Consider the following 26,164-nt stretch of genomic DNA (forward strand, 5'->3'; position numbering starts at 1 on the left):
TAGGTCAGAGAGAGAGACTCCTTAGGTTCATTCATTAGACTCTTTAGGCTATTATTTATTGTAGTATTTCAATATTTCAATATTTATTTATTGAATATTAAATATAAACTGCCCCCACTGCAGACCTGTTCTTGGTGTGAAATACGTGACACTCCAGCAACATAGAAAATTAGTCTTAAAACCTGAGACAGGTAAGGCAGCAGAGAGTGATCTTGCTTTCAGTGCATAATCAGTGTATTACTAATCAACAGCGCTGTAGGAGTGCTGCTTACCTAAACCAAAGCTCCTGGTCTGAGGATCCAAGGTTCCTCTGCAGTGCATATACTGTGGTTCTCAGGCATCCCTTTCTACCCCTTAATAATTCAGTTGTCCTCGAGTTTTCTTTTCAAACTCTCAGTAATTTTTTTTTTCCATGGATTGACAAATTCTGCTTATTTGGTATAAATATGTTTTTTAGATTTTACTTTACATAAGCATGGAAATTTACTTTTCCATTTTTTCCACAAGAAGATCCAACTGATTCTGAAACTAAGTTCATATGGTTGAGCTTACTATTACAGTTATGGCCTATAACTGGGAAAAATTAATCTCTCATTTGTTAGCCTGTTTCAGTAGCCTGAAGCTTTCCCTTGAGGTTTAAACCATAGTCTTAGTGAATCACAGATCCACAGATGGGTTGAAGGTGGAAGGAACCTCTGGAGGTCACCTGATCCAAGTCTCCTGCTCAAGCAGGGTGACTGAGAACCAGTTTCCCAGGACCATGTCCATATGGCTTTTGAATATCTTTAAGGGTGGGGAGTCCACAGTGTCCTTGGGCAACTTCAGCCAATGCTTGGTCATCCTTACAGCGAAAATGTGTTTCCTGATGTTCAGAGAGAACCTCCTGTGTTTCACTTTGTACTCATTTACTCTGATCCTGTCACTGGACACTTCTGAAAAGAACGTTGCTGTTCTTTCCACCCTTCCTTTAGGTATTTATATACTCTGATGAGATCCACCCTGAGCTTTCCCTTCTCCAGGCTGTACAGTTCCAGCTCTCTCACTCTCTCCGTCTTTCCTCATAGGAGAAGTGCTCTAGTCTCTTCATCACTTTTGTGTCCTTTCATTGGACTCTCTCCAGGTCCTTTATAATGGATATATTTAGAACAGACATATGAAAAATAAAATAATAAAAAGCATGAAATGCCAATAAATATTGTAAGAAAGATTTATAAGAACAAGATCAAATGCCTGAATCAACAACAATAACAAGGAGGAAACTATACTTCCTTGATTCCATCCCTTCATTCCCACCAATCTTTTCCTGGTATGACTTATATATTGATTTCCATTATACAAAAAATTAGAGGCTTTCAGATTATCCCCAAATTTTTTTTAAAAAATGAAACCTGTACTTTAAGACACAAGGGTTCAAGCTGTGTTCCTCTGATTAGTTAGAGTTAATGTTTATACTTGAGTCAAGAATTTCCCAATGTATTTGAGGCTTTTAACAATTAGAAGTTGGAAAAAGAAAAAAAAAATTAAATGTCTTTAAAAATATCTTCTACTGAGTTAGAGCATTCCCAGTCCTGTCCTCTAAAACTGAATGTCTGAATGATTTCTTTCTTGGAAGAGAAATAAGGGCTTTACTTTTTTGAACACATACAAAATGTCTTTAGGATATGTTTTGCTGTAGCCCACAGTTGTAGCTTAAAGACTGTAGGCATTAGATTGTATAGGTTTCTTCTTAGGACAACATGTTCAGTGGCTTGTACTGAGAGGAAACATTCATGGTCAGAGTGGGTAACAGGTAAGATTATTCCCATGGCTATACTGAATCAGCACATTCAAATTGCACCAGTATTTGCAGTGTTTTGGCCAAAAAATGGACTCTCTACTGCTCTCTATTTTTACCACCTTTTTTTAGCAATATAGTAACTGAAAAAAGGAAAAACTGTTCTGCTGCATAAGTGGTATGTAAGTAAATTGCTGAAGGAAGACATACTGTCTGCAAATCATTGTCTAATCAAGTGCTAAAATACATCAGTAAAATTTTAGTGTCAAGATTTTTAGCAGGACAGCTGCATTCATTCGTCCCTGAAATCTGGCAGGACTCCTTTCTAGACAAGACACTGCAAATGGAATCTCCTTCACATTGTCCATTTTCAAACATTATTTAGGATTATTTTGACTAGATTTTTTATAATATTTAATTGCCATGAAGACCATTTTATTACTTATACTAATGGGTCACTATTTTCTCTTCCCCTTGTTTCCTGGGAACACCATTCATTCCACGTGACAAATAACTGAGGCTGTTTCATACCACAGGTCCTCTTGCATAACCTGGAGGTCTCTCTGTCCTTGGAAGGCCTTTGCTGACTCTTGGAGGGGAACGGTGCCTGCTCTTGGTGTCTTCTTCTAAGAGGGTGTACCTCCTTGTCCTGGCTAGCTTACTCTTTAGTTTCCTGCAAACAAGATGGGATTTGTAGGACGAGTGTTGATTTACAAGCAGGACTTCAGAATGAACCTATATTCAGGAAGAACAAGACAATTTTAAATTGCTTGAATTCCCATAACCTTTGAAGATCAAGGGAACCTGTTGTGCAACACTGTGTTCAGTGTCATGTTCTGAGACTGGATCTAAATTCAATACTTATTTTTTTGAGTAATGGTAAATGAAGGATCTTAGTTTCAGTTATAAATAAGTTTCAGATATCTTTTGGTGTTCCTTGGGTGCTTGTGGCATGTGCTGTGGGCTGTTAATTTTACCAGAGCTATTAAAAACTCAGAGCTCTTAGACTGATTTAGTCACCTGAATGAGAAAGGTTGGACTACACAGATTTTATGCTGTCTTTGGGAAAGACAGCATAAAACACCATCATTAGGATTGTTCTTGCAGAATTTCCTCTTGTTATTCTGGATCTGTATCTCATACAACTTTTCTGTTGCTGGATGCCATCCAAATGAACATCTCTGTAGGCTTCAATGTTTCTCTTGTGGATATTACCCAGACTGATTAGAAAACCAGGGAGCTGGAAATGATAAGTAGCATGAGGGGAATCTTTGTTAGATTTCTCCTGAGGGCATTTGGCACTGGGAGAGTTCCACTGTTTCTCCCAACAGTAGAAGTACACTCAGGACCAGACACTTGGTCAGCCATGCACACAATGCCTGGTTTTATAGGTGTTCCCACAAACCACAGCTTCTACATTGGTCCAGTGCTAGGGGAAGTCACCAAAATGCCTTCAGCCATGCAGTGTGGGTCTTCACCTTCCTCTAGCTTGCGCAGTCATTCTTAACCATTTTGGTTTGGTAGTGCATTTTTGTGCTCTGTGCATTTGCTTAACTCACACTGTGCATCCCACGTAGCATAGATGTAAATGAATGTGGCAAGGATGTACAAATAAATGTGGTAAATGCAACTGGCAAGGAAAAATCTGGGTCCATTTTATCTAGGAGACTTATATATACACACTGTGTTTTGTATTCAGTGATGTTCATCTTGCTTGCGCACTGTACTTGCTTAATCCCTGCACTGCAGCTAAGGCCCTTCTCAGCCCAGCCTTGTACCAGCTGTTGAAATACTCGCACAGTCTGCCATGGCCCAAATTCCATTATCCTGTGCTATAAGTAATGGACTTTCATTGGTATAATTCTCGAGTTAAATTGTATTTACACCTTGAGACTGAGGAAAAACTTGGAGTTTAGATCCACTGTAACCCATGTTCTCCTTGGATATGGAAATAAGACTGGTTTTCATCACAAGAAAAATGGCATTTTAGCATTTTAAGTGACTGTAGAAGATACTAGCGATAGTTTTGTTCTTATCACTGATGCAACAGATGGGAGGTAGAAGAGCATTCCCCCAGGCATGAACTTTGGCTTGGTTTACACTTGTTCTCAGCTTCATGAGTGATTACAATCTCTGAGAGGAAGCGTGTATCTTTACTGTCAAGAAAATGATTTACTTTGTTTCTTATTTTAAACACACATATGTTTTAAAGGAAAGACAATACCTCTTATCCAAAAGAACAAGGAATTTAGTTTGGCATATTGTAGTTGCATAGGACTTTGAAGACAAAAAAGACAAATAGTTTTAGGCTAGTGAATAATGTGGGAGATTGTCCTCCTGGCTTCCCTTCTCGCTTTCCTACTGTTGACTTTAGCGCTACAGCACATAGTAACGTTCTGCAGAGAACTCTGATACAATGTGGATCACAAAAGTATGGAATCATTTAGATTGGAAAAGACCTCCAAGGTCATCAGGTCCAGCCTTTGACTGCTCTCCTTGCAGCAACACTTTGACTGATAACCACCTTGTCAACTAGACCAGGGCACTAAGTTCAAGAAACAAAGTCCAGTTGTTTCTTGAGCACCTCCAGGGTCTGTGACTCCACCACCTCCCAGGGCAGTCCATCCCAATGCCTAACGATCCTTTAGTGAAGAAGTTCTTCTTAACATCCAACCTGAACCACCCTAAGTGCAGCTGAAGACTGTGTCCTCTCCTCCTGTCACTGATTGCCTGGGAGAGGAGGCTGACCCACACCTGGCTGCACTCTCCTATCAGGTGGTTGTGAGGAGAAACAAGGTCCCCGCTAAGCCATAAAAAATGTGAGTAGGGGGCTGGTTTCTGCAAAGCTTGCCTCACTTTGCTATGTGATAGTCCTACAGTTTGGCTCAATGGATCACTCTGAAGGACTTGTCTTCATTTAACTGTATTTGATTCAGTGTCTTTCATATTTTATTAGAAAGAAAGTCCCATGTGGATAATACTGATGCTTCTCCTCTCTATCTAATGTAAGAGTAACATATTAGTCAGTGCTCTGAAAGTTCCCCACCATGAAATGAAATGCAAGTTATTTAATTGAGGCACAGCAGGTTTCCCTCTATAAGTCCAGTTTCAATTTTATTACATTTTTTGGTGCAATACTGCAGATAATATAACTGACAAATTTTCTAAATTTTTTACTCTGCATGGAGTAGAAGCAGAATGTGTATCAGCAAACTTAGATACTCAGTAAGAGAAGCTACAAGCAGACTTTAAAACTTCTTTTAAAGAAGCTCATCATTGCTTTTGTGAAAGTTGGATGCTATACAACAGTCTTTCCAAAGTATGTATCATATGAGCTTACTGTGTCCCTAAAATTCTGTTGAAATCCCCTCAATGCATTCTCTTTATGTCTGCACAGAATATATGAAGTTGAAGGCACATAGGAAGTAAATATTTGTTATAATAAGTAAATGTCCACTATTCCCATTTACCTCTGAACCTGCAATATGAATTGGCTATCTACATATTGGAAACAGCTGAAACAAGAGGCCTGAAAACAAGCAAAGATCAAATCTAAATCAAAATGCAATAGATTTTCAGTTTGGTTTTTTTTTTTTCTAGTCCATTAACAGCTTCATAATCACTTTACCAATTGTCTACCTGCAAAACACATCACCTTATATTAATCTTATATATTCCCCCGACTATTTCAATATCTGTGCAGAACATGCTACCTTCTGTGTGTTGGTATTATGTTGTACATCAGCGTCAGTGAAAACCTGACACAAATCCTCTACATTTTGTTCCATCCAATTTATTAAACTGATGTTGTGCCATCAAATGACCCCTACAAACCTTGTATGGGAAAGTGGCACAAAAAATAATGCTTTATGGAAACATTTCTTGAGAGGATAAATAATTCAGCCTTAATAATCTTGAACTGGTGAATGTAAAGATTTATGTGGAGAATATTCTAATATTTTATAAGGAACACAACAGTACATGGAGAAAAATGAAATTGTATTTCTTCTTTCCAAGCTTTTTCTACACTGCATCGACACTGCGGCATACAGGAAAAGGTTGTACATCTCATAGCAAGAGGAAATTAGCAATGTTTGAAATTACTTTAATAATTCTTAAAGGTGCAGTCATGCCAGGTGCAGAATGCTCTCAAGTTACAATGGGTTCAAGAGATTTTGATTGTTTTCAGCACTTCTTCAGGACCACCAGAATTGTATTAAACCCTAGCAATGTAGTTCTACACGTCCCCCTAAGGGAAGAGCTCTTTCTTCTGAGCCAAACATACTCAGTAACACACCAGAAAGTCTGAAGGTATTGCACATTGCAACATATATTCTTCATTTTTATTGATGCTAGCAAGCACTTTAGAAATATTTAATAAGTCTGGCAGCAAGTGCCATACCATTTCAGGACAGTGATTCACCCTACATTTGTTGCTGCTAGCTTATGGTTAGGAAAGCAGAGACAATGTCAGCTTGACGGTTACTTTGCCATCATACCTTAAAAGTATCGTGGTAGAAGCTGCTAGTATCTTTAAAGCCAGTAGGGTGGCTGAGATTGTCATCACTGTCAGCATGAGCTGGGAGGAGAGGTCAGTTTCTGTACAGATGTGCCCCTTGCAGCAGCACTTAGTGCAGGGGCACTGAGTTCCAAGAGGTCATTTGGAAAAGAGGAATTTATTTATCCTGTCTTTATCTAATCAAGTCACTATCTCCACACAGGGGTCAGCTTGCTTACTTTAGATATTGTAGCCTCAGAAGATATTCTGTCTTCTGACTCTCTGAAGGGAATATTCAACTAGTATGGTTTTTCCAGCCAGAGAAAAGCTGCAAACTACAGTGCTGTGACTCTTCATCACTCTCTTGCCAAATGCCAATACAACAGCATGTGAAAAACATGTTGGGGAAGACTTTCAAGCTGTATATTCCTGTGCCTTGAACTGCCTGTATTGGAGACTGGGAAACGTAACAGAAAGTTTCCAAGAAAAGAGGACATTGAGAAACTTAATCTCCTTTCCTCTGAGGCACCCTGCCAGGAAAGACCTACTGTAGGCAAAATTTGGGCGAAAAGCCTCTTCTCAGAAAACAAGAAGTGTGTTTGGGGAAGAAACATAAAGACGACTGGTCATGTCCTTAATTCCTTATTATGTTTTGCTTAACCTTGGCATTAGTGGAGTAATACAAGCCAGGCTTTCAAAATCTGCCCCAGTGTTTCAAAAAACACATTGCCTGAAGTTAAATGTATTTTTCAGACTCATAGCAAAAATGCCTTTGGAGAGGTTGAAGCCTGGGAGGTGTGAGGTCACACTATCACCGTGCCAATAATTTGGCTGGAGAATGTTTAGTGCTAGTTAAACTGGGGACCAACTAACCATATTATAGCCAGATTAGCAGTGGAGGCTGCTGGAGGGAATGAACACTCAAAAATTAACTCAGATCTATATGGAGATAATGGGATACACATGAACAATTTGGGGGATTTTATCAGTGTACTTTCATGTCAAGTTTTAATTAACTCTGCCAGTTTTCTTTTTTCTTTTTATTTCTGCTCTTTAACTTGGTGACTTTCCTTCCCTTCCACTTCTTTTTCTCTAGCAGCCTTTTTAGTGATAATACACCAACTTCTTTCTAAAATTTTCTTTTTCTGCACATTCCTCTTCTGTAGATTTTCTTGTTTTCTCCATATAGGTTTTTCCCCACGTCTTTTCCCATCTTTGCTACACCATTCTCCCTTTTTTTCTATATTCCTTGCCCCACTCCTAAAAATCTTTGGTTACATCTGCCTTCTGCTATTCCAGAACTGGATCTCTCCTCTCCAGCAATAGACTGACTTTGGTGGGAAAGAGATTAATCTACTTTTTTTCTTTTTTTCTTTTTTCTTTTTTTCTTTTTTCTTTTTTTTTTTTGTTTTTTGTTTTTTGTTTTTTATTTTTTGTTTTTTGTTTTTTATTTTTTCTTTTTACCCAGCAAGACATTGTTCTCATCTCCTATTGGATGAGAGCAGGACCAGGCAAACCTCTTTTCCATTCTCCTCCATGAGGGCCTTTTGCCCTAAGAGATCTGGGTGTGGTGAGCTCAGATAGACTGCTGATGCTTTCATTGCATGGGCCACAGGGAGGGGATGTACCTTTCATTCCCTCCCCTACAAAGAGCCCTACCACAGCGTCAAGATGATGAGAATCACTGAAGCAGAGGGATGAGCCTTAGGGCGGGAGGGGGGAATAAATAATGGCTTGTTGTCAACCCTCCCTTCTGCATTAGGATGCCAGATGATTGCTTGTTCCTTGCTCCCACCCACACGCTTCATGCCACCACCAGCATTTTTGGTCCTTTGTGGCTGAGGTTGTGGGCTAGTCAGCTGATGAGTCAGCTCCTGTAACCAGTGGTTTTCCAGCTCCCCATGGCAGGGATAGCTTGGGTGGAAGAATTTCAGCCAGCACTATCTGCATGGAAGATGAGGGCTACTTGGGCATGTTAATTGATTTATTTAGAATCTCACCGTTCTGCAAATAAAGAGTAGGTTTCCAGGGGTGTGCAGTTCATCTCCTCTTGTGCTCTTTGCATATGCTCTGATGCAGGAAGTTTTGAAGCTACACCCTGTATACCATCTGTTAGTATGGGAGTGTGGAGTGAATGGTAAATTCAAACTTTGAATAGGTCAGGAAATTCAAAGTTTTGTTCTCACAGCAATTAACTGCATGTTGGTCTCAGATGGTAGCATAGCTCATCGGGTTAATGTACAAAACGAATCTTGCGCCACAGCTGAGTTCCTGCGCCACAGCTGAGCTTGGCACTGGGACAGAGTGGGAGAAGAGAGGATCAGAGCTTCAAAATACCTTTGTGCCTCCTCAATGCTGGGCAGGCCTGGGCCTCTTTAGTGCTTCCCAGGGGTCAGAACACCCTCCGGGACTGGCGCATGCAGCCTCTCACAGCTCATGTCAACTGGGGAACATCTGGCCAATGGAAAATACATCAGGCAGAAGAATGTTCCAGCTGCCCCGTTCCCAGCCTGCCCCATCCTGCCTTGACTCCATCAACTCCCGGCACTGCTGCTGCGGCTGGAGCGCAAACGTTAGGTACTCCAGCTCCTTCTCTCATTCTCCACATCAGGCAAAGGCTATGCGCTGATGGGACAGGCTGTATGAACAATCACATGTAAAAGGCTCAGTCACAGCTAGTGATTAACAACTAAACAATTAGTTTTAAACTAATTTATACAGGTGCACTATTTGCTCTCCTTCTCAGTCTGCCTAGTACGAGCATATTTCCAGGCATCCTTCAGTGGTTCTGACCAAGCTAGACCTTAATTTAAATTGCATTAGCAAAACACTCTTTCCCTCCTCTTTCAGACAAAATCTGGCCATTTTCAAGTACATACAGTATGTTGGGGCAGAAGGAAGAGGGTGAGGGTAGAAGCGATTTTGTGAGTAATGCTTGTTGTAATTTTTATAACCTAGTTATTAAAAAAAACCTTAGGTTTGAGTCTAATGACTGTAATTTGTCACGGTACTTAAACCTATTTCTAATGAAAGAATACCTCTTAGTAGCTATTTAAAGTCAATTTATTCATTAAAAAATGATTTATGGTACACTAATCTGAAGTGGTTTGATTTTGGATTATTAGTTGGGGTATCAGTGAACTCTATTAAATTTCTCAGGATAATTTTCATATTAAATGAACTCCACAAAAGGACTAAAAAAATTACATATAGGCAGATTTGCAGTTAATCCAAATTACTGGATGTATGTTCTCTTATATATGTAGGTGATGTACAGATCTTTCAACTATCAGGTGCAAGATATTAAGAGCTGTGGAGCAAGTGAGGAAAGCTTGCAGTTATTATTTAGAAATTGGCATATGAGAAGTCATTGTTTATCCTGATTTCACTGTACAAAATTACTGACTTATTCTCCCTCTAGAGTTGCAGACCCTGTGGGACTTAGACACATGTATTAGCTGCTTGGTTGCATCTCCTTAGAAAATGGGGCAATTGACCACACTGACTTTGAGAAGGAGAGGGCATATTCTTGAAAGATTAGAGATATTTTGCTTTCATATAATAGGGGTTATAAAAAGACTCTCAGAAAGGCAAGACGTCTTAGGTACCAGCTCTGTGGCCAGACTGGCATGCAGAATAGAGCTGAGCAGCAGTATTCCAGCAGCTGTTTACCCTCAAATGCCCATACACAAACTCATTCCTGCAGTTGGCAATGATTTCTTTGCCAACTGCCTCCAAAAGAAGAATGTAATTTGTTTGTATAGGTAAGGTAGCCCAACAGCATTATCATGTATCTCTTTCCATAGCTAGAAAGGAAAAATTCCCATATTAATTAAATACTTACATTAGTATCCAGTGCTGTTTTTCTCTAGATAAACTTCTTGTGCTTTAGCCAAAGTTCATAAACAGGGGCAAAGTCTGTTTAGGCAAGAGTTGATCCTGTATGTTTTTCATTTCCATGGGAAGTTGTTGTGATAAGTGAATGGGCACAAATCAATAACATAAGACTAAAGGTAACATCTTTAGAAGCCTCAGAATTTTTGAAAGTGTGACATCTTCAAAAATGCCTGCAGCTTTGTCTGCACTGGTACTGTTACCCTTGAGGTCACTCTGGAGGCTGTAAATACCCTCCCTTTTATAGATTGGTGTTTCTGTCTCATCACCTCCAACAACATTTTGACTGAGCTGAGAAGCTGCAGTGATGCTTGGCACCTGAGGTTAAGCCTGCCTCTATGATGTGCGAGCATCGAGCTCTGACAGTGAGGTCCACCAGCAGTAAAGTCACAATTGTCTGTCCAGATTCCACCCTAATTCTTCTGCATAAATATGGGCCAGACCTGGAGCAGAGATAAGGCAAATTTTGGGGTGTCATTAATTGGATATCAAAGCTGGGCCGGGACGTCATCTTTTTTGTCAATGGGAAAGTGCAGTGCAGATGGGAGACGACCTTTCCCACTGTTGGGCGAAGATACACAGGAAAGTCAAGCCTAAAGTGTAAAAACCTCTCATTTTGGATGAACAGCCTGTGGGTGCATCTCCAGAATCCCTGAAACTGTCTGTAGCATGTACGGGCACACCTCAACAAGCTTTCACCTGTTTAATGTGTCTAATAATAGCAATGAACTTGCAGGACAGTGTGCAAACTGCATCCCACACTGTGAGTCCTCAACAGGCTTAGTGCTGTGCCCTCATTCCTATTGTTACTTTATTTAAGCTGGATTATAAAGCTGGTTTGGGCAAGCCTGTTTGTGCTGCCATTAAATGAAATCTGTCTGCACGCTAATCCTCACAAAATATCAATGAGCAATATAGCCATAATTTTTTTAATTGTAGGCTTCAAAATAATTTAACAGCTTTTGAAAACTTTATTTCAGGTAATTAGTGCAAATAATTATTGATAATTAATGAAACAACAACGGTTGCTTTCATAGCGTTAACTGCTTGTGAAAATAGGCCAAGCCCTGCCCTGCCCCCACCCCCATTGGGTAGAGTTGACATCTCATAAGAAGAAAAATATTTTTAATTTTTTTCTTTAAATTCCCCACTGCCTCTTATCACCCGTTCCAGCTGACACCTGCATGTTCATACGTGTCCACACAACAGATCACTATACTGGTCATTTGTGGGATGCTTGGCTAAAATAAAGTAGACTTTTCTGACCTAGGAACAAGCTCTAGCTAGAACTTGTTGTACTTTCATAGTATTCCTTCAGAATCAATTCATAAGCCTGTTTCCTGGTTTACTATTTCCGTCTCGTTGTGCTTCTAGCAGTGCAGCAGGGCAAGGTTTAATTTAGGGCAATCGTATTTGCTGTTTATTGAATCTAATGTTTGTTTGACTGTTTACCATGACTTTTAAACATCCTAATTAGCCTAATTCACAGTAGCACCTGTTTGGTGAACACGGACCTTTAAGATAATAAAAAGGAACAGCCTAACTAAATATTTGCAAAAGGTGCCAGTATGGTTTAAAGGAATTGTAGAGCTATTTAGCTTCAGTTTTTGTCTCACTCTACTCAGGCAACATCATTCCATCCAGATAAAACTTGAAGCTATATGTTTCTTCCCTGGTCAAACTGAAATAAAATACTCCCACGATTTATTTGGAGGAATCCCATGTGATAATATGCGTGTGCCTTATATCTGTGAGGGTTGAAAGGATGAGCTGCCTCTTTAAAAATCTTCCGTGAACCTGTATTGTTGTAGTAAGCTCTGGTAGGCGAGGGGTTGCGTGACTGCAGCAGACTCATTTGTGACCTCAGAAAAGTGGTTATGAAAGTGATCTCTTGATCAGAGGACTAGAGCTCTGCTGCCTGCCAGACCAGCAATGCAGAAATGAGCCTCCTCCCTGTAAATCTGCCCCAGCAGGAGAAAAAGCATTCCTCTTTTGGATGCAAGGTAATGATTCCTGTGAAAAATTCTTGGGCTTAAAACAAAGTGTGCTCTAGAGTATACCCTGCCTCCAGTTAAATTACACGTTTTTTAAAATCTTGCAAGATCATCTTAGTTTTTTTTGATTTGCAGTTTTCACTTCCTGCCCTAAACCTACTCCTGTCTTCCTTAGTGTAGAGCTAGTAAGTCTTGGTTATTGGACTGGCAGTAAACCACAGTGTATGTTCAATGGAGATCATATTGTAACTGGTGAAAATGCAATAGAAACTACTGTTTACATCATGTGACGAGCGTAACACAGATCTGATGAATCAGTAGATAAGAAATCACTGTTTTTCATCCAGAGATCTGAGACAGAATAAGAAACACTAGAAGAAATTTATGTATCATAGTTCTCCTTATACACACCATTCACTCGTCATTGATCACTCAGTGAAAGCTGCAGTTGTCTATTATTATTGCCTAGAAAGTTGGAGCCATAATCCTCTATGTTTCATGAATGAGATGCACGATTCTTGTCCTTATCCCATAAGGAATACTCGTTATTTCTTTTGTAGCGTGCTATGAGTCAAGGCAGCAGGCACCTTTGTAGGAGTCAGACTTGCCTGTTCAAGTCAATGACACATACAGAAGAGCTGAAACTGGAGAAAAGGTTATATTTTATTAGCTGGGACTTTGTTTCTGAAATACGAAACATTGGTTTTCCTTATCTTCAAATGGGACAAGTCTGATAAGAACCCTGTGCCTGCCTTGTAATTTTATCACTGTATCTGAGTATTCTCTGGTTTTAAAAATTGAAAAGCAAATTGAAGCAGGGAGAAAATTTACAGTCTTACAGCATTTAAATATTACCTTTCCTACCTTTATAAAGACAGAATTTTTTACCACGCTTAGAAAATTTGAAGGTCCTAATTCTAGCTGTTGACCTAGGGGCTATGACACTTTTAAGAAACTTAATTTCTCTGGTACCGGAATGGGACAGAAAATATGAGCCCACTACTGCTCGGTTTAAGGTCTTTGGCATCTGCCTGGGATCTTTTTCTGAGTACGGAACATGGCTGTCAGGAAAGGCAAAGCAAAACCTTTGTGAGGAAGTGAAAAATAAAGGTTATTGTAGTAATTGAATACATTGTGTTGCATGCATTTTCTACTTCTGCAGAAGGTTCCTGTTCTGCAAAGGGATTTATTTTTGGACAAACTGTAGCGTCTTCTCAGCAGGGCTGTCTTACGAGGGATTCCAGTTGGGAACAATGTCCATCTGTTTGGGTAGCTTTGCAGGACTAGTTTTTAAATGCATACATTAAAATATTAATGTGGATAAAAACACATTTAAGAGATCTAGGGATTGTGACACCATTTGTTTAGGCATCTGGCAGTTCAGTTTCTGACTTCTGTTGTCAGATAGTCCTTAATTTTGAGCTTTTTAGGTAAGATTGTCATGCTACTGGCTTTCTTCATCATTCTAAAAGTTTCTGGAATATAGATCAATGTTTTAAAATTACCCTGGAAATTGTTTCTGAAATAATTTTTTAAAAACTTTTCGATAATGTCCCTGATGTTTCACTTGCCCTTATCTTGCCTCAGCACGTGTTGTTACTTCCTGAAGTAGAAAATCCAAAGCTTGAGGACCTCCTCTCAGGCATATTTTTCCCATAGCACTTTAGGTGATTTAACTTCTCAAGGCTTCGCGCAGTCGATGTCATTGTGGCAGCCTCCACAGGCAGCAGAAAAGGCCAAGCAGAGCAGCTCTGCCTTAGGAAGAGAGCACCGTGTCCTGGGGGGGGTGTATTTGTCTGCTGTTTTGCAGCAGTGCGCTATGATATCCAGCTGATTTAAAGGTGGAGATTCCCATGTTTCCTCTGTCAAGCGTCTTTGCTTCTTTAAAGTATGCTGGGAAACAAACATGTCTGTGTCTTTAATATTGGAAACATCAAGGCTGCCGTATAAAACAGATATTAAAGAATTGTTCTTAGGATATTCCCGACTCTAAAACTGTTGGATACAGATTTGGTTTTCTGGGTAACACATGCACATCCTGTGCACTAAAATCTCACTGTGAATATTCTAGATGCAATGTTTATTTAATCTTAAAGGTTTCCTTTATCCTCTCCAGATCATGTGCATCGGCTATTTTTAAACAGTCTCTTGGATGATATACTGGTCTACTGACACATGTTCTTTCAACTCCTTTCTAAGAGATACTGACTTAAGTTCCTCTTGGAACAAGCAGGTGTGAATTTAGCCCGTGCCTTTCCATGCAGGATCGAGCAATGAAAATTATAAAGGCACAAGAAACTGAGGAGTGGAAGCTCAGGAGATAGTCTGTTTGAATCATAGTTCCAGAAAAGAGGTTATCAAGTCCAAAAAGGCTAGCAAAGATCATGTAAATCTCACCTAAGTTAGTCATTGTCAGGTTGCTTTTATCAAGAAGGGAGAGAGATGTTTTCTTATGCATTTTCCAAGTTGCATTTATTTTCATACTTGATCTTTGAGTTTGTCCTTCAGTGATTGATTATTAAATGTGGAGAGGGTAAAACGATGCACATCTTCTATAGCCAATAGAGGCTAAAAATGTTCAGATATTCTCAAGGTAAATCTGTTATCAAGACTTCATTGCATTTCTTCTGTAAGATGCAATTCTTACAACCACATTTCCAAAAGCAGGAAAGATTCCAGTAGACTTCAATTGCTTACTTATGAATACACATAGCTTTCCTCTTAGCTGTCTTTTCAGTAAAAATCGATTTTGGTCTCGTTACTTTTGTTTCTGAAAAATATTTCAGACTCTAGTTTATTTCAATAGGCTGTTTATCACTAAAGAATGTTTTTCGGTGTTTTTGGATGCAATGATTAGTCACAAGCTGCTCTTTCATCATATGCTTAAATTTAGTCACATACAGGCTTTCTCATAAGGTTCTGATTTTTCTTATTGTCACTTCTGTGATATACTTTGTTTCACGTCACAGACGCTGCTGTTGTGCATCTGTTGTTTATTTTCTGTCTGCAACAAATTTTGTGGACAAAGCCATGGCATTGCAGTGAGAATATAACAACATAAGAGATGCACTACTGTGTCACACCAGTGGTCCATCTAGTCTGGTATTCTTGTCTTCAAAATTGCTGTCTTTTATCTACTTTAAAGCATTCTTGTGCTGGTGTTACAGGGCACGTCACAGTCCTTATATTGTGAGGTTGGGCAAACAGCAGTTCTGCATTTGGTTTATCCATCACTCTTATAATTTTGTAAATCTCTGTTATGTCTCCCCTCATCCTTCTCAGTAAAAAATCACAGCCATCTTAGCCCCTCCTCTAAGGACAACTGCCTCTGCTGTGGACATCAGTGTACATTGATGTATTATTTTCATCAGGACAATCAATCCTGAAAAAATGGCCTAATGACAATGAAAAAGGGTGAGCCATATCAAAAGAAGACAACATTCTTGGGCCAGAGAGAGAGAGAAAATGCCCAGAATTCAGAGGATACAGAGAACCCATTTCTTAAAATATATCTGGACGATGGAAAAGATGAACGGCTATTCAGACAAGAAGGCTTATGAAGGATGATTTGAAGAATGGGGAAACTCTTTAAGTATTTTTGATGCGCCATGTGCTCAGTAGATCCTAGAACCAATGTGTCCTCTGAATACGTATATATCTCATGATCAGTGGGATTTGCTGAGATCCCACTCAAGCAATCAGGATGTGACAGGTCAGAACACACTGCAATACACTTAAGACTAATTGTGGATCAGCTTGGTGAAGTCACAAAGGAAAATATAAAGCTACATTCATTGTACATTCTGAGGTCCTTAACTCTGGAACTAACCAATCAAAGCAGACCTTCTAAATACAGAATAGTTCCCTGAAATTATTTTTTTTTTCTACTCTAGACTTATGCTGGATATCATGATTCTGATTAATGGACACGCAATGCAAAAACTCAAAGATGCAAGGAAGAAGTGTTAGGATCATCTTAATTTTTTGTGAGCGATGTAGGTATTGATTTGAAACTGGAATAAGTAGTTGGCAGATTTCTTACTCAAGGTTGCTGATAACTCAGGCTTGCAATCCATTTAGTAGTTTTAGAGAAAAACCCATTTTTACTTACCTTCTATGTGTTTATTCAGAAGGGCGTGCAAGCAAACACTCAGACAAGGTAACATATTACAGCTTAATTAAAGAATGGAATAGTACACAGATAAAATTAAGGCCCCAGGATTGAACCTATAAATCAATGAGTTTCCGTGATCAAATCATCATATTTAATGTAGTAGAAAATAAAATGGAATTGTGAAGACAAACATGAAGATTGTTACTTGGAATAAGTCTTATATCTTGGGGTAATTTCAGAGGAGTGCATGTCTTCAGCCATCTTTTAGCCAATATAGCCTCCCAGACCAACTGATAGCTCAAATATTTACGCACAGTGATACAAACAGATCTCTAAAATAGCTCCTTTGCCAAAGCACAATGTGGGGCTGTCTGTTGGGGAGATCATCTGTTGAATCATATGAAGAGAGAAAGGTTGCAAGAGTAAGCTACAGAGAAGAAATGTGTTTTCTAGACAAGTTCTATTGAGTTTGTTGTTTCTATAGTTAGCACACAATTTGTTTCACATTGAGCTTTTCTTTGGATCTGTGATTTCCCTCAGAAATTTTGGGATAGGGGAGATGTTATAGTCCCAGACTACATTTAAACTTGACATACAAATGTGATTTGTTATGACATACAGATAGAATAAACCAGCAAAAAACAGAAGAAGAGTTAGTAACTTCTTTTGTGTGTTCGCCATATAAATACACTTTTTATAAAAACGATGTCACCATTCTCAGCATTTCTTAAATTATTCTGCACATTTGTAAACCAAGAATTGTGGAAACAGCGTGTCCACCCAGAATTTACCCTAATGCTCATTCACCTAAAACTTTATGCAACTCCTTATCTTACAAAATTAATCCTGCTTTTAATTGAATAATGAAAGTTTTTTCTGGAGGGAATGAAAAATGTCCATTACTGGGAATACTCAGAACCTGAGGAATCTGCCTAAGTGAAGTTTGCTCTGTTCTGATCAGGATGAGGTAGACCAGATGACCTTTGAAGGTCCCTTCCAACCTACAACTCCCTAAGGTTTTGTGATTGTGATTCCCTATCCTGACTCAGTTAACAGACCTGGGTTCCCCACAGGTGAACCACTTTCCTAAAGCTTTGCAGAGGTCCTTGGACTGCAGCACAACCGAATATTTGCAGGCAATTCTTTTCAGCTTCTCAGTTTGCTTCACGTAAACCCTATTTCCCAAAGGCACACAGACCTCTTTTTCACATGCAAGGAGAAAAATATCTTGACTCAGACACCTCTGTAAGAAGTCCTTGGTTTGTGTTTTTGCATTCACCTGCACCTGGATTCTGATGCTGCCTTTTACTGGACTACACAATACCGCCTGCCCTGGAATCACACCAGCCCCATCCCAAGGACTCTGTCGGTCATGAATTCCAACCTCAAACTGATTCTGTTCCGAACACATCCTTGCTCGACAGTTAAGTCAAGAGGGAAAAGATAAGACTGATGGGTTTTAGAGGGCAGAGTGAAGAAGACGGCAGTTTTTTTCTGGGAACTAGAGGAAAGCACATCAGTACTTCCCTGAGGCAAGAGGCTCGTCCTTCTCCCTTTTTTGCCCGCTGGAAACCCTGTCTGAGATTTCGTCCTTGATGTATTGTCAGATCATCACTAAATTTTCTAATGAGCCAGATCGCTCAGAGCTGATGTTTGTAGAAAAACTATAGGAATCCACAGTTTTTCCCTCTGTTCTCTGTATTTCTCTAGAAATACTTTCCATGTGTACTTTTACACACACAGACAGCACTGGCAGCTGGATCAGTGTTTTAGAAAGTTTATCTGATCTGCAATAATTTCTAAAAACACAAACCCCTCCAGTGGAATATAGTGAAAACGACCGTATTGATGATCGCTCCAGCAGAGTATTTTACTGTTTGCAAAGGGATTTGACTTCGGGCAAACACTCTTCACCCTTCGCACAGCGGGCTCTCTCCCTTCTCCCTGCTGCACGAGAGTTATTCCTCTGATCCTTTACTCTAAGCTCCTTTGCTTTTTTTAGGCAACTTCCAGATATCTGATACAGTATATAATGAGGAATTAGGTTCCATTACACGAAGGCTTAACCTTCTCGAAAAGCATTCAGCGCTTGCCAGGAGTCATCAATATTTAACAGCTGTTGTTATTATGAAATACTTCATAGGGTAATGCGGCTCGTCTGCTCGCACGCAAGGGTTTGAACGGCGGCCAGGCCGCTGTCAGAGCCGCCGGGAGATTGACAGGCGGCGAGGCTTGCGTGACAGCGGGGCCGGGGTTAGTCAGCACTCTGCCTCCTCCGCGGCGGGGACCTCTCCTCCCCCCGCCTGCCTTCAAAAGGGCTCCTCCGGACGCGCTGGGACACGGGCTGGGGGCTCGGCGGGGCGAGCCGGCCCCGCCAGCCCCGGGGAGAGAGAGGAGGGCAGCCCGGAGCTGGCATCTCTTTGATGCCCCTCTCGCACGGGGGAAGACGGGCGAGGCTAGCTGGGAAAGGGGAGCAGCGGTTCTGGAAGGAGGAGCGGATGGGATCTGGAAGGCAAAAGGGTTCGGTTTGTACCTTAAATAAATGTCATGCTGTACTCGAGAAACTTCAAAGGGGAAGTCAGATTTCAAAGCATCTCTTAAGAAGAAGCAGACAGAAAAAAACGCTCAGTTGGGAAGAAAAACTCTGCATTACTGCTAGCGTATTTCATCTGGCGTTCTGGTAGCCTCCGCAACAGGACCAAGCACCATACAGCATTTATTCAGCTTTTATGCATTTTGGTGCTGATTTCTTTCCCAAAGCATTTGTACGACCTGTGTGTTGTGACCTTTCAGAGTGCACAACGTCCCTTCCATGTTGTTTGGCAATGTATAACAACTACTCCTTGTGCTGTATATTTTTTAATTTCGGCGTTCATCGAATGACCCCCATCCTAATCGTCACTCGGTGTTCTCTGTAACACAGCCAGAGGAAACAGACCATTTCAGTTCATGGCTGTAGGTTTGTTAAGCAGAATTGCTCATACTGAGTGTTTCCGAGTCAATTTGTTTTGTTTTCTCAGTGTTCAGAGTAACACGCATAGCTGATTCTTCCTGCAGCTAGAAGATCCAGGAAGAGAGACCCTGTTCTCACTTCCTTTCGAGTAACAGTTACCAAACATAAGATTTGCATGCTTGAAGCAGTGTCTCTGAACCTGCAGTCTGGATTCGGGTATTTTCATCCACATGTTTTAAGAAACAATTTATCCCCTGGGCATCATTAGAGAGAACCAGTAGTCCTTGTAGGAAGGCTTGAAACTGATTCAGCAGCCTGAATCTGAGGAAGACTGCATGGTCCCCTTCCTGCAGCCCAAAGGAGCCCGGGCAAGGCGCTCGGTTCAGAAGCAGCATCCCTTCGCTTCTCGTTTCTTGCCTGTGCAGTTGCTTGGTGCAGGCACCTAGGGTGGCTGGGGTAGTTTGTCCCCATGTTAGTCTGCTACACAGCCTATCTTAGCAGCTAATTTTGCTAATTATTTTCTGAAGAATGAAGGCTGTGGTAGTGCAGGATGAAGTACAGAAACACTCTGGAGAATGTAATCCCATGGGTTTAAAATATATGGTTTTATGAGACTCCTGAAATCCCCACCCCTTTGAACTAAAGAGTATCCTGCAAGGAATAAATGTTCTGTTATTTCTGGGGGAAAGGGGATGGCTAGTTTCATAACACTTCTGTAGATTGTGTTAGGGAGCTTTTCTCTTCTTTACAAGATTCCAGATTTGGTTTTCAAGCCAAGGTGTTTGCAAATGCAGATAGCAATGCTCCTATCAGAACTGGACTTAAAATAAGTCTCAGGTTTTTACATTGTTCTGGGCAGAGACAGTGCAGCTGTGAAAGGCTCAACGGTACTATCTGAGACCGTCCCATAGTCATTCAGCCAATCTTACAGTCTGCTCCGTGGACTTTTTTTCTCCATGGATTGATTAACTGTCAATACTAACTCACCTTTTTTTTTTTTTGGGGGGGGGGGGTGTTAGTGGGGGTTTTTTGTGTGTGATTTTTTTTGTTGTTGTTGTTGTTGTTGTTGTTGTTGTTGTTTGGTTTTTGTTTTGTTTTGGTTTGGTTTTTTGTTTGTTTCCACTTCTTTCACTGCTTTCAAAATTAGAAATTGAAACAAGATCCTCATATCTTTGACCTGTCTTCCAGGAAATTGCATTGGCCATTTAATTTCACTTACTTTTTTTTCCTCCCCCCTCTTCTTCTTCCTAGCACCCTCTCACTGTATATTTCCACAGTGTTGTCTTTTGTAGGATCCAGCATTTCCAGACTTGTTGGCTTTTAATGTTGCATGGGGTTGCACCATGCACACTAGATCGCATGACCTTGCAAAACTGTCAGCCATGGTACATGCATCTCTGGTATTTATCATTCTATGGCATCAATATGCTCATTCATCTTCTTTGGCAGAACAGCTCCATCTTCTGTTTTATTTCATGTTCTGGAAGTGCAGGCTTGATACATTGTGCACAGAAAAAGATCTCTGGTGTTACCACTTCCCATCTCTTCAGTTTGCTGGTTTTAAACCCGGTAGATGAGCACTCTGTGCTGATCATCAAAAGGGTTATCTCTCCCACAGAAAGTAGTCCAGAGCTCCATAAAATCCATACAGCTAAAACTCTCAAATATTTTTTTTTTTTTTTTTTTTTCCCCTCCAGCCAGCAGCATTCATCAGACTGCCTGCAGTATCAGCTTTTCTCTTGCTCCATTCTTGATACTTGGGAACTCCAGCAGCCAGTTTCCCCCTCAGGTCACTGAGTCATCCTTTGCTGGTTCTTATTTTTCAGCTTTCCACAATTTGCTCCTCCCTGCCTACCAGAGACAGTATTCCTGCATTCTTCAAGCTCTCATTTGTTTCCATCATCATAGGCTTCGCTCTTGCTCCAGAGGGACACCATATTATGAGATGTCTAAGCTTGATCACAGCTGTCTTGGCATCAGAATCTTTTCTATCAAGCCACCCATCATAACCAATACTTGCTGTCCTGTTCTCTCTCATGATTCTTGGTGGTGACAGGGGTATTGTTAGACTGTTCTGTTTTCTTCTTGTTTTCCTGCCTAGTCAGATAACATCTTGCAAGTTTCCCTCATCTGCCTGTCATGTCTGGCTTTTCCTCCTCCTCCTCATTTCTTTCAGGATCTGTGTGATTTTCTGCCTGTCTTGCTCTGCTTTCTCCAGGTGAGAGGCTATGGCCAGCACCTCTCTTCCGAGGTGTCACTGCAGTATCAGCCCAGCCGTGGGTGGATTAATGGAGTATTTCTAGTGCAGGGAGGCAGGAGGAGAGTGAGCAGTGAGTGCCAGCCCTGCTGCCTCGGGTGCAAGGAGCAAACGTCCCCTCCTCCGAGGAGCATTCGCTTCTTGGAGCAACGGTGTTACTCGTCTTTCTTTGATGGCGCAGTGGGTCTCCTTGCAGTCAGGCCAGCGAGAAGGGCAGCTATGAAACGGATGTGTGTGGCCTGACATATGGGTAACTCTAACTGGCAGAATAACATTAAAATACTTTCCGTTTGGAGATGGAATTTATAGTAGCCGGACGAGTTGCAGAACAAACATCTCTTGTGCCTCTTGCTGCTGTGTTTGTATGAGCCTGAAGGCTAACAAGCAGGCAGGGAGCTCTGGCCCGCTCAGTTGGGTAAAATAATAGTTTCCACTAATGATGAAGCTTGAACAGATGGAATATTCACAACACCAGAAGAGCGCATCAAAGAAATAAACCTTCGTTTCCTCTCACCCCTCCCTGTGTGTCCTTTAACCTGAGCAAAGACCGCAAACCACCATGTCAGTAACTACAAAAACATCTTTTCTGAGGAGGGAAGCTCTGGAAGACGCCACTGGAATAGGGCTTGGGCTTTTAAAAATTGTTGTCACAAGGTATTTGAAAGACATGTGGATGTGGCACTTAGGGACATGGTTTAGTGGCAGAGTTGGCAGTGCTGGGTTAATGGTTGGATTTGATGATCTTAAGGGACTTTTTCAACCTAAATGAGCCTATGATTCTATGTCTATTCTTATAGACAGGCCTAGCTGATCTGGGGGGGAAAAAAACATTTCCCGTCAGCTTAAAAGGCACACCAAAATGAAAATGCAAGTTTAAGAATTTGTATATTCTATTCACAGCAGCCTAGCTTACAAGTCTGAAATCCCAAAATTGTTTTGACTGGAAAATATGGGTAAAGACCTGTTTAAAGCAGCTTGAGATTTTCCTGATGTATTTTCCCATGCCCAGGGGAGGGATTTATTACATCTAATTACACTTTTGAGATAGTTGCTTTGAGGTAATGACCGACATTATCACTTTCAGCAAATATTTACAATGTAAGCTAAAAACTGTCACAAATATTCAGCTGGTGTGGTTCTGAGTTGCCATCATTTATTGTCAAATGCTGACGTATCAGTCCCTTTCTGCAACAGTCCTTTACTTGGCTGTTAAATTGATAAGGAGCTCTTGATGGGCTCAAGAGCTTTAGAGGCTTGATGTTTGTCTCCTTATTCTGTCTCGGTACAAATCATTTCTGCCATTTAAACATGGTTTTTTTGGGGGAAGGTTTTATTATTTGGTTGGTTGGATTGTTGCTGGAGTTTTTCGGGGTTTTTTGGTGTAGGTTTGGGTGTTTCTTCGATTGGTGTTTTTCGTTTTATTAAACATCTCTGGCTGTGTTGTTCCCACTCCCCTTTGCCTGGAAGGGAAAATGTGTATCAAACATCCCAGATAATATCACTGGGATGCTCTCCTGTCTCATTCTCTCAATGAAAAGGAGAAAAAACCGAAAACTGGATCTCTGTTTGCTACCAGGATATTTGTATGACCCTTTTCTGGAAGTAGGAGTGAAGTTGACTTAATTTTTACTGACCAAGTGATAAAGACATATTCCTGTTACACTCCCTAGATGATGCTGAAACCCAGTAATCAAATGATGCCAGCCTTATGAGAAATCCTTTAATTATCCTCAGAAATGGGATTGTATTCCAGTTATTTTTCCATGGGATATATTGAAAGGAAGAATTTGAGCATTCAAAGATATTTGAGATCAAGCAACGTGAAGGAAGTGCACTCACCAGCTGAGTGAGCACTCACCATGCTTTTCCCATGAAAGCTTAATCAGGAACAAGCTTTTTTTCCCTATTATTAGGGAAAATATATGGAATTTTAATCTATAATGAGAACTATTAATTAACTTCATGGAGTAAATGACCTGCTAAAATCAAACTTTAAAACTCTGTGTAAAAATGAAAGTTTAACAACATTGCCTTGAATCTTACAGTCAGGCTGAAACTTGTAGAAATGAACAGGGTAAAGTGAGAACAAAAATAATCTGATGTCAAGGAGGTCAGTGCTGAAAATAAGAAACTTATTCACTCCCTTTTCTTCTGAGCTATATAGGCATCTCTCTGTATTGTCTTATACATATTTTTATAAACAAAACAACTTGCTAACTTTCTTTTGTTTCTTTCCTGTGGGTTTTGGTTGTTGTTTTATGTAGAGTAGACTAATGGAAAAAATATGTTAAATGAAAAATGTGATAGATATTTCATATAAAAAACATCTGGACTGCAAAATATGTATCTATCTCCAGCACAAGGAGAAAAAAAAGAAAAGAAAGTTGTCAGTGACTGAGATCCAGACCACAAAGACAGTAACCACCAATTAAATTCAATGCATGTTAAATGCCTAAACAAGAATTTTAGTCATGACCCTAATCGTTATGATTTCTAAGTTGATGATAACTCTTTCCAACAGCCATTCAAGAAAAGCACTTTAAGAAGCAAGTTGGCCAAACGATAAAAGAAGACAATGTATCTAACAAGACTGCTGTGCAAGAAGGTGGACTTCTACTAGAAGTGAGTGAAAAAATGCTGGTTTTTTTTTCTGGCTGTAATTTATTCAGTTTGACGATATATTTGGGCTGATGATTTGTGGCAGCTTTGAACAAACAGTCAGTCCTGGTGGGAGTCTTTCAAGAACCGTGCCCATGAACGCTTCTTGCAAGAATAAGACTGGCAGTCGTGACAGTCACAGTCAGTGTCCATTTGGGCAATTGTGCCTTGCACTCTTGCTTGCATCCTTCAATTTATGGGTGAACTCCAGCAGGTCAGTTCACAGCTCTTTTTCACTTTTAGATTTATTTTACTTGGCCCATATTTTGAGGATGTCAACGTGAGCTTTCCTGGTTTATGATCTGAGCTGAGAATATTCTAGGATATTTTAGTTTATCCTACTTCCTCGACTCTGTGCTCTGCACACACACTCTGTCAGCAAAAGTTATCCCTCCTATGTATTTTTATCCCCTTTAGGCTGACTTTATATTGGCAGAGCAGTGTAAAGGGGCTGTGCTGTTACTGAGAATTGGATCCATTAATTTTAAGGAAGAATTAATACTGCTGTGAACTACTGAACCAGCTAGAGCCCAGTGGTCCATCCCAGATACATCTGCATTTCAAACACATGATGAAATAATGCCTTTTATACACTGAGGTCTAGAAATTCCTATGTGATTAAGATTACATATGTACAGTTGTCTTGGATAGGATAATATTCATGGTATAAAAATTGTGTTTTAATGACAGCCCTGCAATGCATGTAAATGTAAATTAAATAGTAGCCTCCAGCAAATAATTGCTGAATACTATTAAATTAAAACACATTTTAGTATGAGATCTAATACCATAAGTTACTCAAGCCTATGGAATGGAAACTGGCACCCTGCTTTCCTTCCACTTAGTATTTCAGAAGATTTTCATTTTAGATTTCAAAGCAAGTAACACAGAGACATCTGATAAATTACTGCTACTGCCAGAACAAGGTGTTATTTTGCAGCCATTTCCATTCTCAATGAATAGGGCATAGGGGGTGTACAATAAATGATAAATACGGTGAGTATATACATTTTAACAAGGGTCTCCTATATTTAGTCTGTGTTTTGCTGTGTGTACGTTACATGCCCACAAGTTATAATCATTAAGCATCCTGAAACAGTAGGCTGGCTGCTGTGAGTACATGGGGGGAACACTGGCACACAGTTTGGGGCAGGTTACAAGAGACTGTTATTGAGAAATATGTTCTGCTTACTGCAGGGTATGCAGGAGTCACATTCCCTCTGAATACAGGGGAGATATTTTATCCTGTATCATACTTAAAGTGGACCATTAACTGCATGAGTAAGTGCATGTTAATATGAAGGTACTTGTCAGACTTCATTTATAGGTACGTCTGACCAAGAATAAGAGGGTGAGTTTTCCTCAGGGCTTGTCGGGAATGAATGTTTTCTGTGGACTGAGTTTGGCTCAGATCCTCATTCAGTGGTTATGGCACACAAAGAAAAGTGGGTTTTTATGTTGTTCAACCAAACTCACCATGTTGGTTATTAGGAACTGTGGGATTTTTAACTAAATATTACATTTCTGATTCCTTCCAAGCAGAAGCAAACCGTGGTTGCTGTTCTTTGTATATTGACTTATGAATCTGACCACTTTATTTGCCCTCAAAAGATAATTTTTGGCTGTTGAAAGGCTTTTCATGTCACGACAACACCTTGCACTGTGCAACCTCTCCTAGATGCTTATATAATACAAACCAGAATAATCTGAATCACCAAAATTTGCGTGAATAACATTGTTCCTGAGTGCAATGTTAATGGAAAATCAATAATAATTGCTTTTTGTTTTTTTTTTTTCCTAGTGTGTATAGTTACTCTGCTTTATGTAAGAAAGGAAATATGGGATAACAAGAACCTAATTACTGGTAAATAGTGTATCTGGGACTTTTGAGTCTCGGAACAATGCAGTATTTCCCCTTTCAGCTTGAAAGAAAACAATGGAATTAGGCTGTCTTCAAAATATGTTTAAAATGTTTTTTATTTCTAAAGGTTTCTGCCACAACATGTGGTTTTTATTTAAGAT

The 26,164-nt window shown here is 40.1% G+C and overlaps 1 protein-coding gene across 1 annotated transcript in view; it reads left to right on the plus strand.

Moving 5' to 3' along the window:
• Positions 1-26,164, plus strand: part of AHRR (aryl hydrocarbon receptor repressor) — a 63,575-nt gene that overhangs the window by 12,977 nt on the left and 24,434 nt on the right. Inside the window, exon 3 of the mRNA XM_040079236.1 lies at positions 24,006-24,106. Within this exon, the coding sequence (XP_039935170.1) occupies positions 24,006-24,106 (101 nt within the window). The remainder of the gene's footprint in view (positions 1-24,005; positions 24,107-26,164) is intronic.

This window comes from Hirundo rustica, chromosome 1, assembly GCF_015227805.2.
Source record: "Hirundo rustica isolate bHirRus1 chromosome 1, bHirRus1.pri.v3, whole genome shotgun sequence".
In the NCBI taxonomy this organism is placed as follows: Eukaryota; Metazoa; Chordata; class Aves; order Passeriformes; family Hirundinidae; genus Hirundo; species Hirundo rustica.